The 20,478-nt window shown below is 40.6% G+C and overlaps 2 protein-coding genes across 2 annotated transcripts in view; both read right to left on the reverse strand.

Annotated features, from left to right (window-relative positions):
* The window catches only part of LOC127526734 (uncharacterized), a 56,031-nt gene extending 50,887 nt beyond the window's left edge, over positions 1–5,144 (reverse strand). Inside the window, exon 1 of the mRNA XM_051923236.1 lies at positions 4,863–5,144. Within this exon, the coding sequence (XP_051779196.1) occupies positions 4,863–5,104 (242 nt within the window). The 5' untranslated portion in view covers positions 5,105–5,144. The remainder of the gene's footprint in view (positions 1–4,862) is intronic.
* The window catches only part of LOC114643014 (uncharacterized), a gene marked incomplete at its 3' end in the record, with an annotated part of 1,911,439 nt that overhangs the window by 98,094 nt on the left and 1,792,867 nt on the right, over positions 1–20,478 (reverse strand). The gene's annotated exons all lie outside the window — the stretch shown is intronic.

Here is a 20,478-nt window from a genome sequence, read left to right on the forward strand (position 1 = left end):
GGATGCCCAGATCCCACAGTATTTCCCCTTATTTGAGGCGTTAGGCAAGTGTAATTGAATAGCGGTGCTGCAAGTTATTACTCTTTTTATGTTTATTTTATTTTATTGTAGAATCAACTCAGAGCTGCGCGCACCAGTGCGTGCGTGGCGGATGCGTACGGCTGACGTTTTCATTGTCTACCACCTTCGCTAATCATTCTTGAGGCAGATTGAAGACTTAAGTGCCAGCTTAACTGAAAAATTAAAGAAAACATACTAAGTTTTAAAAAAAATCAGTTTTAACGGGAAAAGATGCCGACGAAAGAAGAGAAGCAGCGGGACGCTAGGGTCAAGAGCTGCTCATTAAGCAGCAAGCGCATCAACGTCTGAGCAAACGAATGGTAAACGTACAGAGAAAGAGGATAAATACTATGAATGGTCATGTCAAGTGTATTCACTCCACGTTATCGTGCAGTGCGCTGTTACTGGTATTTTGATAAAAGAATGTGAATAACATATAAGAAGCGTATAAATTATTAAACAGTAAAACATTAACATTTAAGAAGTAAAGATACATTGAGTACTACTGTAGTGCTTTCGGGTATAGTACATTTTTTGTTTGCCCATTACATGCATAAATGTATAAATGTTTTGGTGTACCTACCCAAGAACACGCGACATGACCCGGCAGTTAAAAATGTATCGCTTCAGCAATTTTAACTCTGTTACAAAGTCATCTAATATGGTATTCCAAACGGCAGCGGGAGCGTTTCTATAAACTCAATTTAAACTTACTGTTTACACCGTGCTTTAAAGATGCATAGTATGCGACACGTGTTTCGCCGTAATTGTGGGCTCATCAGGAGTACACAGTCACTGCACTCCCTTACGGGAATCGATCCTCGGACGTAGAGGCGAAGCCCCTAACGTTGTGCCACGGCGTGAGGTTCGTTCATTTGACAGCATGTAGATCGGGGGTAATTACATTGCAGGCATTCGTAGTCTGATTCACAATCTGATTGTATGGGTGGTTACCTACCAGGTAACGCTTGTGGTTGGTGAGCAAGTCGGCTAACTTCTGCCACGGTGCCCTCTTTCAGTTGCGAGAAGCAGATCATACAATGGTTGAAATAGTTTAATATATATAGCAAAATCACCGCGCTTCGCAGGGGCGAATATGGTATTGCAAACGGCAGCGTTTCTATAAAGTTAAAGTTACGGTTTATACCGTGCCTTGTTTCATATTCTTTTCCTATCTTATCAATTGTGTAATGTGTTTTTTGAACAGGTTTGATTTATGGAAGTGATCACTCCTGCTGCGTTCAGTCACTTCACGTGAGCCACTCTCTTGTGTGATGTTGCGATGTCCACGGGTTTATTTAATGTTAGCTAAGACCCGGCAGTTAAAAGTTTCTCGCTACAGCAATTTTAACTCTGTTACAAAGTGATGCAAACTGTCATTTATACCTCGTGTCTTCTCATTAAACTTGTATCTCGCGAATATGGCATTGCAAACGGCAGCGGGAGCGTTTCTATAAAGTTAAGGTTACGGTTTACACCGTGCTTTTTTATACCTCGTGTCTTCTCATTAAACTTGTATCTTGCGAATATGGTATTGCAAACGGTAGCGGGAGCGTTTGTATAAAGTTAATTTAGACTTACGGTTTACACCGTGCTTTTTTATACCTCGTGTCTTATGAAGATGCTTGTATGCGTCACTCACTCGCTTCTTATTGTTTCGCTGCCTTGTCAATTGTGTAATGAATGTTTTCTTCTGTGCTCTTTGGGGCTCCTCCTTCTTTTCTACGTACTGAGTTCACAGTCAGTTCACGTGATTACGTGGGAGGCGTGATGACGCGACACGCAACTCAGTCTCCTACGGCCATCTTGCTGCCTACCATTACAGTATATGGACAAAAAAGAGGTTCCAGTTATGACCATTACGCGTATAATTTTGAAATGAAAACTGCCTAACTTTTGTAAGTAAGCTGTAAGGAATGAGCCTGCCAAATTTCAGCCTTCCACCTACACGGGAAGTTGGAGAATTAGTGATGAGTGAGTCAGTCAGTCAGTGAGTGAGTGAGTGAGTGAGTCAGTCAGTAAGTGAGGGCTTTGCCTTTTATTATTATAGATGACAACAAGTGTCACATACCCTCACAGAGACTTTAACATCTTGAGCTAAATTCAGCCACCTGAAATATTGTTGTATAAATTGTAAAGTATTAAAAATACCAGGGTGACCCAAAAAGGGTGATAAAGGACTCCACCTGAAACTGTACAAATAGCTGGATCAGGAACAAATGACTCTTCATCAGGTGTCTCATGAGGTGGAGGAGGATTGGACCACCACAACTGAAGGGACGCTCAGAATTTTTCCGGCAATTCTGTGACTGTTGCTCCTAAACATTTGTATGGTGGTCAGATACATTTGGGTTCAAACACCACCACATCAGGCTCCTTCAATCTGGAAAGTGCATCTGCTTTCAGACTGTGATCAGCACATCGAATTAAAATGTTAAACTGACTTAAAAACAAGGACCAGAGAGCTTGTCTAGACTTAAGTCACTTGGCAGATTTCAAGTAACTAAGATTCTTAAGGAGTGTAAAAATAAATAAACTCAAGAGCCGATGTCAGCACTCTTGTAAAGCTAATTTAATAGCTGATATTTCACGATCCTCCACATCATAGTTCTGCTGAGAACCACGGAGGTTTTTCAAAAAGTAAGCACATGGATACAATTTGAACCACAAAGTGCTGTGATAACAAATCCTCCATACTGACACTAAACACATCTACCTCCATTGGAATGATAAATGTTAAAATGGTGACAGACATGAATCAAGTCTTTAGCTTATCGAAGTCCTGCTGGGCTTCAAAATGTGTTGGTACCCCTCTTAGTGAGTGATAGTAAAATGAAGTAAAGTAATAGCAGCCATTATGGAAGATGTACAAAGATGTGAGAAAATCTCCTTTAAATGAACTGCATGAGATATGGAATCAATAGAAAGGATGAAGATATCACTGGTGTATACCAACACTGAATGAAACAAAAAATCACAAAAGCTTTCATTAAAAAGACAGAAATAGTGTCGGTGGATTAGCCAAACCTTACAGCATGACTGTGTACAGCACTGACGTGTTGAAAGCAGACTTCCACTTATCCCCCTCGCTCATACACACTGAATTATAAGCAATACGTAAGTTAAGTTTAATAAGTACAGTGAAACCTGTCATTAGCTCAAGAATGGAAGAAATCAGAGGAAGAGCTCGTCATTCTTTACTGTAATCTAATTACATTTCTGAAAATCCATATAAGTTTTTTTGGAGACAATAAAAAAAAAAACAGGACTGCCTGATGGTCTAATAAAACCATTCTCCAAATTTAATCAAATATAAGCATTGCTAGCCTTCAGCTCAGAACAGGACAGGAGATAACAACGACCCTTAGACAAGGAGGTTCTGGAAGTAAATAAATCAATGATGTGGTCAATGAGGTGGGAGCTGCATTTTGAAATACATCTGATAATTCAGAATAAATCTCAAGAAGAGTGTTTAAGTGGCAAATCTGTAAAGATGGGCCAATCAGAAACTAAATACACGTCGTCAAGCACCATGGACTCCATGCAATATGTGCTCAAGTGGAGCTCTCCAATCAGTTAGTGGCGTGTGTTTCTGAAGCCAATGGAAACCAAGATGATCGAGATAACAGGCAGGCAGTGTGGCGTAGTGAGTGGGGCTTTGGATTTCTGAGGATGTGAGTTCAAATGCCAGTACAGACATGTTGTGACTATGAGCAAGTGACTTGGCCTATCAATGCACTAATGGGAAAACCAAAAGAAATGGAACCAGTTACATCTCAAATGTTTTAAGGTGCTTTGGCAAAAGGAGTCAGTCAAATAAATCAATAGAAATGTAAGATAATGGAGGTACTGACAGTGAGCTAATCTCAAGACAACATTAAGTGGCAGGATAGAAACTGATAAAACTTCCAGGAGTGACTGAATTAACAAAGACCCAAGAATCACGCAGGCTAGCAGGACATGTTGGATTCTAAAAGTCTCCAGGAGTCAAGATGTGGTCAAAAAACAGAAATGAGTCAAATACTGACACCGGGTCAGACTTTGTCTGTTACAACTGATTATGTTAAATAATTTCAATTTGCTTTGTTTTATGGTGTGTTTACCCTAATCAGTATTTGACGAGTGTCAGTCAGTCATTGTCAAGTGTGCATTTTGTAATTTTAATGTTTGTAATTTTATTTTAGCTGTAAATTTGTTACAGCACTCTGAGTCTGTGCTCAATGAAGAGTACAGTACAAAAGTACATAGAATTTCATGGAACTGAATTCAATTGAAACATCTCCTCCAAGTGGCAGTCAAAACATTTTAATTGCTGATATCTCCACATGCAGTTACTGCACCATCACTCTGCATCTCTTTGACCAGGAACAAGAAAATAAGACCTGCTCATCATCAAATGGGTCTAACAGTGGCCATCAACACCCCATGATGTTGAGATATGAAGAACAAGAATAAGAAAGGAAGACAATGAAGAGGAGAACTGGAAGAGCCTTGGAGGTTTTCACCTTCTCCATAAACAGATAAACAAACAGAATTAATCAGTATGGTGGACACAAGGAAATAATAAAACATCAGAGAGGAGACAGAAGAAATTAAATGTAGATAAAGCTGTGAAAGAGAAAAACAATTAAGAAACAAAGGACAATAACAAAAGAATGAAAAAGATGTCAATAGTAAAAGTAAGAGCCTGGCACAAAGATAAGGAAATATCTTCTCAATCACTGCATCTCTAGGATTGTGTCAGAGGTGTCCATCACTATTTATAATCTGCTGAAATTTGACTGATCAGTAAACCAACATACCTTACAGCCTCCCAAAGACTGTTGAGTACACATCGCCGAAGATCTTGATAAGCCTCTTTGTGCTGTGGAACGGCGACTTTGTCTGGATGACATTGACTCAGGAAACTGAAGTGAAATGAATACTCTTCATTATCAATGTCTGAGAGAGGCACCTTATTCGGAAATGGTGCAAATAAAGAGATGAGCTGTGGAAGGGTGTTGTCATCATTCACATCTTTGTACTCTTCAAACAAACGACACATCAACCAAAATGAATTTTCATCAAAGCCATATAGTGAACTAGAAGAAAAAAAATGATGAGAGTATGACATTTACTTCTATGGTACATTTTCATATACAAATGTGAGCTGAAAGTGCTTTACAAAAAGTAAGACAAAGAAGTACAATAACAAAGAAAAAATAAATAAGGAAATAAGTAAAATGGAAAAATGGAAGAGTCCTTAACAAAATTACACATTAAAATACAACAGATTATAACTTTATATATGTATGGCGCTGTATGATTTCTATTTTGTAGGTTCTGAGGTGTTGTGTGTTGAGAGATGACTGTTGTGTCTCCAGAATGAATGTCTTCTATGACTTTAGTGCTTTTCTTCTAGTGGCCATCACTGTACTGAAGTCCAGCTTTTATCAGTCTTGTGCTCACACATATCCAGGATTAGACAAATATGTCAATAAGCATATAAATACAATGATATTAATAGTGTCTTATGATATGTCTGGAAGCTTATTTCAAAAAGCTTTCTTCTTTTTCTGACAACCAATTAGAACATTAGAACAGGCCACTCAGCCTAACAAGTCCTATCCAGTTAATTCCTCCAAAATATTCAAGTTTTGAAGGTCCCTAAAGTCCTCCTGTTCACCACACTTCTTGTTAAGGGATTATGCTGCCACCTAGTGGCAGACACTGTATAAACAGACAGTGAGTCCTGTTGGCGGTTGACTGACATGGACAGTTTGAATAAAGCAGACAGAGCTGACTTGGAAAACGGCTCCACGTGGTCTATACATATAAACATGGTGTCAGAAGTGTGAACCGCAACCGCGACGATTTTAGGACAAATCAACTAGATATCCAGCAGAAAACTACTTTATAACCAAGCAACTACATACACAAATGTCATACCACCTCCAGCCGAGATGAAGATGTCCAGCGACTTGGCTACGAACTGGGAGATCTTTAAAGCAGAATTTCAAGACTTTATGTTAGCCACCGGACTGCATGAGAAACCTGCAGATGTACAAGCAGCCACCCTCAGACGTGTAATGGGTAGTGAGTACCAATATGTCTACCGACACAATCTGCACTTGACGGAGGAATAGCAAAAGGATGCCGCCACCATCTTGACTGCCCTCAAGGTGCATTTCAAGCCGACAAAGAATGTCATAGTCAAACACTTTGTCTTCGGATCCCTTATGCAAGAGGAAGGTGAGACAAAAGACATATTTGCAACTAAACTAAGGAAGAAAGCTGTAACGTGTGATTATGAACAGTTGAAAGACGAACTGATTAAAGACAGGCTGGTGTTAGGTATTGTTGATGAAAGCATGAGACGCCACTTCCTAAAAGAACAAGAACTTACTTACCGTTATCGACATCTGCCGTGCTGCGGAGCAAACAGATTTGCAAATGAAGGCGCTAACACAGGCCATCCATCCATCCTCTTCTGCTTATCCAAGGTCGGGTCACGGGGGCAGCAGCTTGAGCAGAGATGCCCAGACTACCCTCTCTCCGGCCACTTCTCCTAGCTCTTCCGGGAGAATCCCAACGTGTTCCCAGGCCAGCCGAGAGACATAGTCCCTCCAGCGTGTCCTGGGTCTTCCCCGGGGCCTCCTCCTGTGTAGACGTGCCAGGAACACCTCACCAGGGAGGCATCCTGAACAGATGCCCAAGCCACCTCATCTTCAACTCCAGCTCACTTCTTATTTTTGATACTTCTATCTTCTTTAATGTGTTACCATTTTCCCTTTGCACTTAATCTTTGTTAGAATTGGCATTACTATGATTTTTTATTTTTACACAATTGTTCATCCCCTCATGTACAGTTCTAAATGTGGCTTATCCTAAACTCCCTGCCTCACCATTTCCCAGCTTAAATAATCCTCCATTGACCTACTCATATGCCCCACCCAACACATTGGTGCCCCCCTGGTTCAGTGACGCGAGAGAAAAGATTAAAAGCAAAGGGAGCTCCTTCTGCTGGGTCAGTGATGACCAAGATGGACATTTAAATCTCAAACATAAGAAAATAATATTGCACACCGGCCTCACACCTTGGCTTTCTATTGCCTTGGGACTCTTAGGCTGAAGCTTCATGTAAGACTGAAATAGAAATCTGTGTTTAGAAATTGGAAGATACTTGTATAAGATGGCAGGATAGATGGATGGAGGTGACCATTTTGCTTCATGTTGGTGGCTCAGGTATGACGAATGTGTTTAATTGATTAAGAGAATAAAAAGGATGTGTGACCAACACTGACCTCACTGCAGATGTCCTGCATTACTTACCGGATGGAGGATATTTTATCTAAGCAGTTAGATACATGGCTGATGAAATAATAGTCTCCATAGTAAGAGTTCACCATCATGTCAACCTGAGTTGAAGAGCACTCTACGAAGTCCTTCACACTGTTTAGAGTCTGTTGATTCCATTTCAAAGATACAAAGACTTCCTTATTTGAAAGTCTCACATTTCTGCTCTGTAGAATGTATTGACGGATGTCACTGTAACACGTCCTGTCATGCCTGTAAAATAAAAACAATTTAAAGATTGTATGACTGCATATTTCATTAGAACATTAAAAACATTTTGACAAAAAAAAGCTTTTCAGTCCAACAAAGCTTGCTAGTCTTATCCATCTAGTATCTCCAAAATAACACCAAGTCAGGTTTTGAAGGTCCCTAAAGTCTTACTGTCTACCACACTACTTGGTCACTTATTCCATGTGTCTGTGGTTCACGGTATGAAGAACTTCCTGAGGTTTGTGTGAAATTTACCCCTAATAAGTTTCCAACTGTGTTCCTGTGTTCTTGAACTAATTTTAAAGTCACAGTCTCGATCCACTGCACTAATTGCCTTCATGATTTTAAACACTTCAGTCAGGTCTCCTCTTCATCTTCTTTTGCTTAAACTGTAAGGGCTCAGCTCTTTTAATCTTTCCTCATACAGTAACTCATCCCTTAAAGTCTTGGAATCGGCCCAGTTGCTCTGAGAGAGAGAGAGAGAGAGAGAGAGAGAGAGAGGATTTTTTTAAACCAAACTTTATTGAATAAACACAGGAATAAATCAAAACAGTAAACCAAACTCAATCTTAAGTCTTACAGAAAACATGTACACACATTCCTATTGATGAATATCCATCCATCCATTTTCCAACCCGCTGAATCCAAACACAGGGTCACGGGAGTCTGCTGGAGCCAATCCCAGCCAACACAGGGCACAAGGCAGGAACCAATCCCAGGCAGGGTGCCAACCCACCGCAGGACACACACAAACACACCCGGGCCAATTTAGAATCGCCAATCCACCTAACCTGCATGTCTTTGGACTGTGGGAGGAAATCGGAGCGCCCGGAGGAAACCCACGCAGACACGGGGAGAACATGCAAACTCCACGCAGGGAGGACCCGGGAAGCGAACCCAGGTCCCCAGGTCTCCCAACTGCGAGGCAGCAGCGCTACCCACTGCGCCACCGTGCCGCCCATTGATGAATATTCAGTTTCAAAACATTACATACTCAAATTGTTCTTGGAATAAAATACATATATATTTATCTAATTCCTCCCATTGTTTCCACCCTCCAATCCCACTTATTCTTAATATATCAACCCAATTTAGAAATAAGTAAAAAAAACACCAAACTCAGAGCACAAATTGTAAATTATTATCATCACATTTACAAAGTACATTATTCATGTAGCGGCTGAAATAGATAAGGTGTCATGAGGCACGGGTAAGACGCGTGTCAAAAGAATTCTCAGAGTCCAAGAGTTCATTTTAAAGGTATTTAGTGAAAGGTAAAAGCAAATACTCCACGCAAGAATAAAAGAAAAAATAGTTACACACGTAGAATAAAAGGCAAAAAAAAGGAAAAATGTATCTTCTTTAAACTTAGCTTTTCTTGAAAGACTAGTTATTTCTATACTTAAAGGTTCTTAATTTCTTCTTCTGTACGCCTTGGCGTACGGTGCGGTACTTAAGTAAACAAGTTTTCTTTACTTGTTATTTCTCACATTCAAAGAGCCCGTAGGCCATCGAGTACTGTTACGTGTGGTCACGTTTCTTCTTCTCTACTTAAAGGTTCTTAGCTTCTTCTTCTGTACGCTTTACGTACGGCACAACACAAAAACCGTATGCCTCTACACCTTATACAAGGCAAGGCTATCACTAGCTGACTGACTAATAATGTTTACTCCAAGCTGTTAGAAATGGTAAGAATATACCACTGTGAATCTATTTACGGGGGTTATAGGAACTTCCTGTTATTTATGCATTGTCATCTAAGAAATATTCATGAATCTTATAGAACAAGGAAAATGGCTCTTACACATCCGGCCCCTAATTGTTTATGCTAGGGCAGAAATCAATTACTTTAACGTTACTTACTAAGAGCCTTCACTACTTTACTAAACTTAATCCTTACTTAAAACTTAAGAAACTTAGATTCCACTATAAAAACACAAAGGTTAAGAAATTTATAATTAAACATGCAAAAAGAAAAATTAATCATTTCAAACATTTGCTATTTCCTGGAGCAGGCGCAGTTTGTTCACAGGAGTGTCCAGTGTGCTGGTCTAGGTCTGCACACAAACTCTTCTGACTGCCCCCTTTGCATCTGGCATTGTCTTGATGACTCAACCCATTACCCAGGAATTGCGGGGCGTAGCTTTATCTACAATTAAGACAATGCCCCCTGGTTCAAAATTTCTTCTTGGTGTAAGCCATTTTTGACGTTGCTGGAGTATTGGCAAGTACTCTTTAGTCCATCTTTTCCAAAATAAATCAGCCATGTATTGCATTTGTTTCCAGCGTCTTTTTGGATATGGTTCCTTTTCTGAAATGAGTTCAGGTGGTATTTCAGGTTGAGTGTCCATCAACAATATATGATTGGGTGTGAGTGGTTCCAGATTATTAGGGTCGTTTGATGTCTCTGTGAGGGGTCTGTTGTTAAGTACTGATTCCAATTTACACATCAGCATAGGAAGATTTTGATCATTCAAGGTTTGTTGGTTTAATGTCGAGTTTAAAATATTCCTTATACTTCTGATTTGTCTCTCCCAAACTCCTCCTTGATGAGAGGCTGATGGTGAGTTAAAAATCCATTTGATTTCTCTTTGCATCATTTCGTTGCTGATTTTTTCATGTTCAAAATTTTTTATAGCCTCCCTTAGCTCTCTTTCTGCTCCAATAAAATTTGTTCCATTGTCCGAGCGTATGATTTTAACTCGGCCTCTTCTACTCTTGAACCCGAGTATGGCGTGTATACAGGAATCTATGTCCAAATTTTGCGCAATCTCTATGTGCACAGCTCTAGTTGTTAAACAGGTGAAGATTACTCCATACATTTTAACTTTTGGATCTTCGGTAGTAGACAGGTCCTCTTCTTGATTCCAAGCATATTTCTCTTTACACAGTTCTCTTAGAATGAGCTTAGCAGGGAGTATGACTGGTGCTAAAAATCCAAGTGGGTCATATATTGAGCTGACCGCAGACAGAATACCATGCCTTATAGCGGGCTTATTTTGCAGCTTTACTTGAAACTTGAAACTGTCAGCTTGTGTGCACCATTGAACACCCAAGGCTCTTTCAACTGGTAACAAGTCATGACTTAAATCCAGGTCTTTTTGATCTATTGCTCTGTCTTCTTCAGTGATTGACAGCAAGACTGCTCTGCTGTTACCTGTCCATTTTGTAAAATAAAGTCCTCCCTTTGAGCACAGGGTTTGGAGATCTTTGGCCAATTTTATGGCTTGTTCTTCTGTATCAACTGACTTTAAACAGTCATTAACATAGAAATTATTTAGCACAGTGTTAACTGCTTCCTCTGGAGTTGTGCCTCTTAAGGTATTCTCTTTTTCAAGGGTTAACTGCTCAGTGGGTACCTTGATGGCATATTCTTTGTCTAAGATGTCTTTCATGAAAATTTTGTAATCCTCATGGAATGCTGGATACTTTGTAAGTTTCCTTTTAAGTCCAAAAGCACATCGTTTTGCAACACAGCGATTGTTTGGCACTTTAAGAGTTTCATCTTTAAAAGGCAGATTAATGCAATAATGTCCGTTCACTATAGACTTGCAGTATCTGAAGCTATGCGCATGAATTTAATGTCCTCCCAGTCGCGTTCTGAAAAGTCTGTATTGTATTGCTGGAGTAGCATTTGTTCTGTCTCCATTATTGTCACATGATTGACTGAATAACTTTGCAGTCTTTCTTTGTCTGAGTCCTTCATCAATCCATTAACAATCCACTCTGGGAATGTTTTCACAGCATAAAGTCCTTTATTTTCGCTATTTATGATTTGCCATGGCTCTATGACTTTGCGGGCATTTGTATTTAATAACAATATTAGTAATTGAATTGCAATTACAATATTACTGCCTTGGTCGGCATTTATCCGGGGTAGATGCACATCTTTTAAAGAAGACAATTTCTTTTTGACATCTTTTTCTGTAGGGATGTTTTCCCTTTTCGCTGGTACAGAGTTCAGTGTGAACACGTCTGGTGTATCACAAAATGTATTTTCTTCTATTGCACAGACTTGTAACTCCGTTGAGACTGTACACTTTACTAATTCCTGTCTATTTACTTTGTCTCTTTCTACAGTGCTGATGTAGATGTGAGAATTTCTTTCAGAAAGATTTAACTGCTCTTGCAAACTTTCTGCGCAAAATGTAGCTGAGCTGCTAGAGTCTTTTGGAGCAGATGTTTCTACATATTTTTCACTCATTTCAGACTTAACTTTAACTGGAGTCACGCCTAAAACACACTCCTTACCGGCCCCGGTATCAGTACAAGTCTCTTGCGGTTCAACAAAAATATGGGCGGAAGGAATATTCTTCTCATCCGACTTAGCGTTCTCTTTAGGAGGTGTGGCTTTAACGTCGGTCTCTTTTTCCTTATTTATATGCAAGATTACTGGATGTACATGAGAGCATATTACACATATAATCTTTTCTTCACAGTCTTTACTAAAATGTCCTTGTTTAAGGCACTTAAAGCATAAGCCTTTATATTTTAAAAAGTCAATTCTACTTTCATAAGTTAGTTTCTGAATTGCACTGCATTCGTTAAGATCGTGATTTTCATTGCAAAAAAGACAGAGCTTACCTCTTGTACGTTCAGCTGTCTCCGCCTTTTCGACTGAGGTGTCTGTATCCCTTTTTTCGTTTGCAGCAGAAATGTTTGTAGCAAAACTGCTTTCTCTTAGGACGTCTTCCAAAGGATATTTCTCTTTATCAGTTTTGTCCCTTTCCTTCTCGAAGGTATGGCTCTGTAGAGATGAGCTGCACACGGGGTTCAAAGCGGATGTTGTCTGTTTGTCCAGAACGTTCGCTGGATCGGCGAGAGGGGTTCGCCTGCTCTCCGTACTTTAAATACTCTGAACTTTGCATTGCCGCGGTGCTTGTAGGTCTCGAGGAAGTTTACAGACTTTAATACGAATGTTATTGTTACTTTCAAATTGTTGTTCGCTTTGTAAGTCAGGTATAATGTTTGTATATTCGTCAGGAGAGGTCGCATAATCGCTCTGACCTTTTCCATTCTGTAGCTGGTTTCCATAAAGACTTTCGATCTTGATTCTGGCTTTTTGATAACCTTCTAATGGTGACAAATGTTTACAGTTTTTAACAATCTCGTGAGGTGTATCTTTAGTAAACTGTGCCAAAAAGTCCAATTTGTCTTGTGGATTCTCAATCACATCGTCGATATCTCGGTCAAATGCTGTTATAAAATCCACATATTTCGAGGGATCGCCGTCAAATATTGGGATTTTACTGTATGACACAAAAGACACTTGAGTCGTATACTGTTGTTCTTTCAGTTGATCATGACGCTGTTCATAGTGCAATTGTTGAAGAGGTGCTGGTGGTGTATTTTGTTGATCATAAAGCTGTTGCTGAGAAATGTTTTTATTTTCATTGTTACGTTGAAAGTCACGAATACTTGCATCTTGTGGCCTTTCATTTCTCACATCTGGTTTCGGAGGAACATTATTAGAATTTGGCATATCTGAACTTTGATTACGTCTTTTAAGAGCTCTCAATTTTGCGTCGGATTCTATAATGGCTGCTTCTAAAGCCAATTGATCTCTTTTAGCTTTTAACTGTATTTCTTCCATATCTAGAGCCTGTTGCTTTCTTTGGTTCTCTGCTTTAGCCAACAGCACAGCATGTGCTATTTCGGGAGATCTGATGACACTACATAAGTAGCCGATGTACTTGTACGACCTTTAGTTTTTTCAGAAACTGTATGAGAAATGTCATCTTTCATTCCGTAATCCTTAACTTGGTTAGCCGAACAATAAGGTTGTCGGTGGGGGCTTTTATTTTGTCGTGCTTCAAATATCCATTCCATCGTATTTCCACAAAACCTGGTTATAGTTTCCGTTTTAGAGTCAACGTTGGTTTGTATCAGTTTCCTTGTATCTTCGGTGTTCTGGATGGATAAGAGTTTGACGCTTAATTTTTTGTATTCCATTCTCAGTTTGGCGAACTGATTCTTGAAAATTAATTCTATGTTTTCACAGTTATATTCATTTTTTTGTAAATCCGTTATGTTCTTCATGGAATCAGATAATTGTCTATATTTGTAATCCATTTCTGATTGAAGTTTGGTTGTCTCTGTATTGAACGGCTTTCCGTTGTCATGGAGATGGTCCTCCATTGTAGAAACGTCATATTCAAAGCGACTTTCATTCACGCCTAGCAGATGTTTCTTCTGGATACCGTCTGGATACCGGATACAGGTGCCATGATGATTTTATTAGGTGTTTAAGCTCCTTTATAATTTATACAGTCTCGTGAGGAGCACTAGCAATTCTCAAATATGTCCTACTCCGATGGAAAACAAAGATTAAAGATACCTATTGAATCTTTTTCAAGTCGTCGTTGTTTTCTTTCGCCGCAGTCTGATCTCAAGCGTTGAACATACAGACTTGCTTTCTTTTGTAATCCAAGGAAATTTCAAGTTTTCTTTCTTAGATCGATTTCAATCCTAGGCAGTTTTGAATTTTAGGCAGGTTTTTAACTTTAGTGTAGCGGCTGAAATATATAAGGTGTCATGAGGCACGGGTAAGACGCGTGTCAAAAGAATTCTCAGAGTCCAAGAGTTCGTTTTAAAGGTATTTAGTGAAAGATAAAAGCAAATAGTCCACACAAGAATAAAAGAAAAAATAGTTACACACGTAGAATAAAAGGCAAAAAAAAAGGAAAAATGTATCTTCTTTAAACTTAGCTTTTCTTGAAAGACTTTAGTTATTTCTATTCTTAAAGGTTCTTAATTTCTTCTTCTGTACGCCTTGGCGTACGGTGCGGTACTTAAGTAAACAAGTTTTCTTTACTTGTTATTTCTCACATTCAAAGAGCCCGTAGGCCATCGAGTACTGTTACGTGTGGTCACGTTTCTTCTTCTCTACTTAAAGGTTCTTAGGTTCTTCTTCTGTACGCTTTACGTACGGCACAACACATAAATTAAGTGCTGTTAAGTCCATATTTGCTTCAAACTCAAAAGGCTCGTAAGCCGGTTGGCACAGTGCAAGTGCCCAGGCACGGTGACGTGCGATCACGGTTAAAAACCGTATGCCTCTACACCTTATACAAGGCAAGGCTATCACTAGCTGACTGACTAATAATGTTTACTCCAAGCTGTTAGAAATGGTAAGAATATACCACTGCGAATCTGTTTACGGGGGTTATAGGAACTTCCTGTTATTTATGCATTGTCATCTAAGAAATATTCATGAATCTTATAGAACAAGGAAAATGGCTCTTACAATTCACACACCACAATTCCTTAAACTGTGCTAAATTATTTGTAGACTTATAAAAATGAAAATCCACTAATATCCTACTTTCACACACATTTCTAAAAAAGACAATAACATCTTCAATCCCACTCCCAGTAATCTTGTTTTTACGGGTCTTCCATATTGACAGTTTTGCTTGCCCAATAATAAAATTAATTAAGTTCCTATTTTCTCTGGTGTGTTTTGTAATTCTCACCCCAAACACAAACACCGTGCCATTATACGGGACCCCCAGCCCTTCTACTATTCTTTCTATTACACTAAAGAAGGTCTGGAGTCTCTCACAGTACATAAAAGCATGATAAACAGTTTCCCTCAGACCACAAAAAGGACAGCAATCAGAAACCCCCGGACATATAATCAATAAGAAGGAGTTCACCGCTAGTATCCCATGCATCAACCTCCACTGCAGGTCTCCCACCCTACTGGCCAATGGTGGCTTGTACAACGACCTCCAGGCGGGATTCAGTCCTTGAGGGGCTCCGAGCTTGTCTCTCTAAGGTGTGTCGTGTTTTCGTGTCCTCAGCTGTTCCAGGTTGTTCACCTTCACGCACATCCTATAGAGCTGCTTCCCCGGCACCGTAGGCAGAGATAACGCCTCAAGAGAACATAAGGCTAAAACTTTGGTCTCACCGTCCCTCAGTTCAACAGCTGGAGATACGGTAAGCATTGGAAAAGGCATTTCGTCAGTTGGCTTCAGTCGTGATGTGAAAATTCTGTGCAGGAGTGTCATAGATTCCCTGTCCAGTAATGATTGTATCTGACACAGAAACTTCTCCATTAATGTCAATGTCAATGTCAATTTATTTATATAGCACATTTAAAACAACATAGTAATGCTGTGGCCAAAGTGCTTTACAATAATAGAATAAAAGAAAAACAAAATAATTAACATAAAACATAAATAGAAATAAAATATATGAACACAAAATAAAATACATAATAAATAGAAGTAATGTTATATAATCACAAAGAGGAAACCATCAGTATTACTGAAGGTCACTGAATGCCAGTGACTAGAAATGAGTGTTTAATCTCGTTTTAAACAGTTCAATTGTAGACGACTCCTTTATATGATGAGGTAAAGAGTTCCACAGGCGAGGAGCTGCAGCTGCAAAAGCCCTGTCTGTCCCCCTTGGTTGTACACTTGGTACGAGGGACACCGAGAGACAGCTGACCAGAAGATCTAAGCACTCTAGATGGCTGATGTAAAACACACAATTCAGATAAATAGGCAGGAACAAGCCCATGTAAAGGCATAAAAACTAGCAGCAGGATTTTAAAATCTATTTGAAAACTGACAGGCAGCCAGTGTAAAGAAGCTAATATTGGAGAAACAGAGTCATACTTTCTTGCCCCAACCAGAAAGCGAGCGGCAGCATTTTGGACCAACTGTAACCTGTGTATCAGGGATTTGTTAATCCCAGAATACAGCGAGTTGCAGTAATCGAGGTGAGAAAAAATAGACGCAGGAGTAGCTATCTCAAGATCTCTAGAAGATAAAAGAGGCTTGATCTTACTTAATAGACGAAGTTGGAAAAGCAACTCTTGACTACAGAATTTACTTGTTTCTCAAAAGAGAGGTTACTATCAAAGGTAACACCAAGATTGCGGACTTGAAGTTTGGAAAAGACAGAGAAAGAGTTGAGAAGTCCAAGACCAATTTGGGCTTTAGCTGACGGACCCACTATAAGCACCTCCGTTTTATTTAATTCAGACAGAGAGTTGTGGAGTTGATTTGTTGTAGAGTTGCAGACAGGAATATAAACCTGAGTATAATCAGCATAGCAGTGAAAAGAAATGTTAAATTTCCTAAAAATAGCTCCAATAGGGTGAAGGTATATGGAGAATAAAATAGGACCCAAAATGGATCCCTGAGGAACACCACATTTAAGAGGAGCAGTAGATGAAGAAGATAAATTAAAAGTCACTGAAAAGTGTCTACCAGTTAAATATGACCTGAACCAGTTAAGAGCAGCCCCTTTAAGCCCAACAAGACATTCAAGCCGCAACAGCAATATCTAATGGCCAATAGTGTCAAAGGCAGCGGACAAGTCAAGGTGGAGAAGGACTGCCGCATCACCTGAGTCAGTAATAAGAGAGATGTCTCCATTAGGCGCACTGAGTGCACTCCTGTCTCCTCTGCTACCACCTGTGCACTTTTCCAAGTGTAATTTTCCCAGTCAATTATGTCCTTTATTGTGGTTATTCCATGTATTATGAAATGTTGAATAAAGTTTTCAGAAGGTCCAGTAGCAGTGCCAACAGCAGGATTGTAGAGCAGCAGTTCATTAAGGACCCAAAAAGAGGAAAGGTCATCACAGTCCTTTTTGATCGACAGTAGTTGCCACGCTGCTAGAAGGCTTTTATAAAACTCTGGCACATGTAAAGTCCTGATCTTATCAAAGTGGCACAGCAGTAAACTTTTACCAAGTCCCATATGCATGGCCTGTTTAAAGAAAAGTACGGACAAGTTCATCCACTGGCTCTGCTCAAGAGGGTACAGCAGATTCTGAATGATCTGAAGGCGGAAAGCAGCAATCCTGCTGGTAATGTCAGTAAGTCCTTGTCCACCTTCATCCAATGGCAAGAATACAACGCCCTTCCGTATCCAATGGGTACCATTCCAAAAGAAATCCATGATCGCTTCCTGTATCTGCTGAACAAGCAATGGGGGAGGTTGCAGACAAATACATTTGTGCCACAGGCTGGAGGTCACCAGGTTATTAATTACCAGCATCCGTCCTCTATAGGATAACTGAGGGAGTATCCACTTCCACTTGGTGAGTCGAGCTGTAACCTTGTCCAACAGACCCTCCCAGTTCTTTTGGATGTAGTGGTCATCTCCAAGATGGACTCCCAAGTACAGGAAATCCCCAGTTGTCCACTGCAGACCCCCTTCCAGTCGAGGAGGACTACATCCTGTCCAGTTCCCAACCAGCACTGCACTGCTTTTATTCCAGTTAATTTTGGCCGAAGACGCTTTACTGTAATTCCGCAGACAGTCCGTTAGTTCGTCCAAATCCTTCTACTACTGCGAGATCATCAGCATAAGCATTGACTTTCACAGGGTCCATGTTGCAGTTGGGGATGGTGAGACCAGTCAGCATCTTCCTCAGGTGCACCAGGAAAGGCTCCAACGCCAGAGCATATGACATACCAGACAAAGAGCAGCCCTGTCTGACTCCTCTTCTGACACTGAAAGGTGTGCACAAGCCACCATTGACCTTTATTATACCAGAAATGTCACTATAAAGTAACCGAATATAATTAATAAAAGACTCCCCAAACCCAAAAGCCTTCATGACATTCCATAAAAAAGAGTGACTAACCCTATCAAAAGCTTTTTCCTGGTCAAGAAATATAAGACCAGTCCGAAACCCAAACAGTTTTGCAGCAGCCAAAATGTCCTGAATTAAAAAAATGTTATTAAAAATGGATCTGCTAGCCACGCAGTAATTTTAATCAGGATGCACCAGTCTCTCCAAAACTTGGACCATCCTGTTAGCTAAGGCTTTGGAGAGAACTTTATAGTCTGCGTCTAAGAGAGACACTGGCCACCAGTTCTTAATGAGACACAAGTCTCCCTTCTTCGGTAGCAGCGTGATCACAGCTCTATGGCAGCTTTGAGGTAACAAACCAGTTTTAAAACTCCACTGAAACACTTCCAACAAATCCAGGCCAATGACATCCCAGAATTCTTTACAAAACTCCACTGGAATACCATCGATTCCTGGGATCTTCCCTGTTTTCAGCTGTCCTAGGGCTGTGGTGAGTTCTGTGAAGGTCACTTCACTATTTAGATCTGCCACGTCTGCATTGGGAAGCTGCGGTAAGTCCTGCAAAAAGGCCTATTGGTCTTCACTGCCACCATCTCCATCTGCAGCAAACAGAAGTTCATAAAATTCGCAGACCACCTGCCTTATTTCGCTGGGCTCTTGTGTCTCTCTGCCATCGGGTGTTCTTATACAATGTAAGATTTTACTCTGCAAGTTTTTTTTCTCTAAACCAAAAAAGTACTGCGTTGGTGCATCCATCTCAGTCAAACGCTGAAAGCGGGCCCTCACTAACGCCCCCTGAGCTCTGGTCTCAAGCAGGTGGGCCAACCCCAGTTTAGCAGTAGTCAGGCTCGCCTGCAGCTGCTCATTTGGACCCTCCTCTAGTAGCCGTTGAAATTCAGCTATTTGATTTTCCAAAGCTGCCATTTCTGACCGCAATACTTGGGTGACATTTCTGGTATACTCCTGACACAAAGCCCGGATGTGACTCTTCCCAACCTCCCACCACTGTTGTAAGCTGGTGAACTCCTTCTTCATAGCCTTCCAACCTCCCCAGAAATGAACAAATAACTCTTTGAAGTTTTGATCTTTGAGGAGGAGTGTGTTAAAATGCCAGTACGGACTACGGGGTCTGTACACGTTAAAAAGAAGTGAACAACACACCAGACTGTGATCGGAGAAGCCAGTAGGCACAATAGAGCACACTTTAAATAACCCTAACAGGTGCTTAAAATTGTAGACATGATCAAGTCTCGCCATTGAGATTGTGTTTCCACTCATCCTCCCCCATGTGTATTGCTGACAGGCCCCATTTTTAGCCCTCCACACATCTTCCAGCCCAAAGTCCTTAATTATTTTTCCCAAAGCTCGCGCTGAGCGAGGGTGCGGTTCCAGTCCACTGTTTCTGTCCATCCTTGTGTCAAGTGTACAATTAAAATCCCCTCCTAACACCACCACGTCCTCAGGGTCACACTTACATAAAAGATCTCCTAACTTGTTAAAGAAGTGGAGCCTCTCCTCACCCTCATTCGGGGCGTACACGTTAATGAAAGTAATGACACTGCCTTGAAGTTTTACTGTCACTTTCAGGAGTCTCCCTTTCACCAACTCATCAGTCCTGCAGACTTCTACTTGAAGCCCTCCAAGAAATAAAATGGCCACTCCAGCACTAACATTTGTCCCATTACTAAAAAAAATGTCCCCTTTCCAATCCCTACTCCACTCCCACTGATTTTGCTCATCAATGTGGGTTTCTTGTAGAAAGGTGACATTTAAATCTTTTTGTCTGATAAAATCAAAAAGTGCGACCCTCTTATCTGGACTTCTCCCCCCATTAATATTTAGGGTTCCTATGTGTACACTTGCCATGGTACCTGAATATATAGATGAACACACCATGAAACACAGGGAACACCACAAAGACCGTGGAGTGGATTTAACAAGGGGCTTAGCCATTAGGTGGTGTTTAAATTGGACTGTTTCCTCAGTTTACTGGTTAAATTCTTGAGCCTCATGAGCTCTTTAACGTCAAACACCGCGGAGGCTGCTTTGTCCCGACGCAACCCACGGACAGACGATATAAAGAGGTCAATATCCGGGAAAAACTCAGCCACGTCCACCCCCTTTTTACCGGCGGTCCATCCATCCATCCATCCTCTTCTGCTTATCCGAGGTCGGGTCGCGGGGGCAGCATCTTGAGCAGAGATGCCCAGACTTCCCTACCCCTGGCCACTTCTTCTAGCTCTTCCGGGGGAATCCCAAGGTGTTCCCAGGCCAGCCGGGAGACATAGTCCCTCCAGCATGTCCTGGGTCTTC

The sequence above is a fragment of the Erpetoichthys calabaricus genome, chromosome 2 (genome assembly GCF_900747795.2).
Source record: "Erpetoichthys calabaricus chromosome 2, fErpCal1.3, whole genome shotgun sequence".
Classification (NCBI taxonomy): Eukaryota; Metazoa; Chordata; class Cladistia; order Polypteriformes; family Polypteridae; genus Erpetoichthys; species Erpetoichthys calabaricus.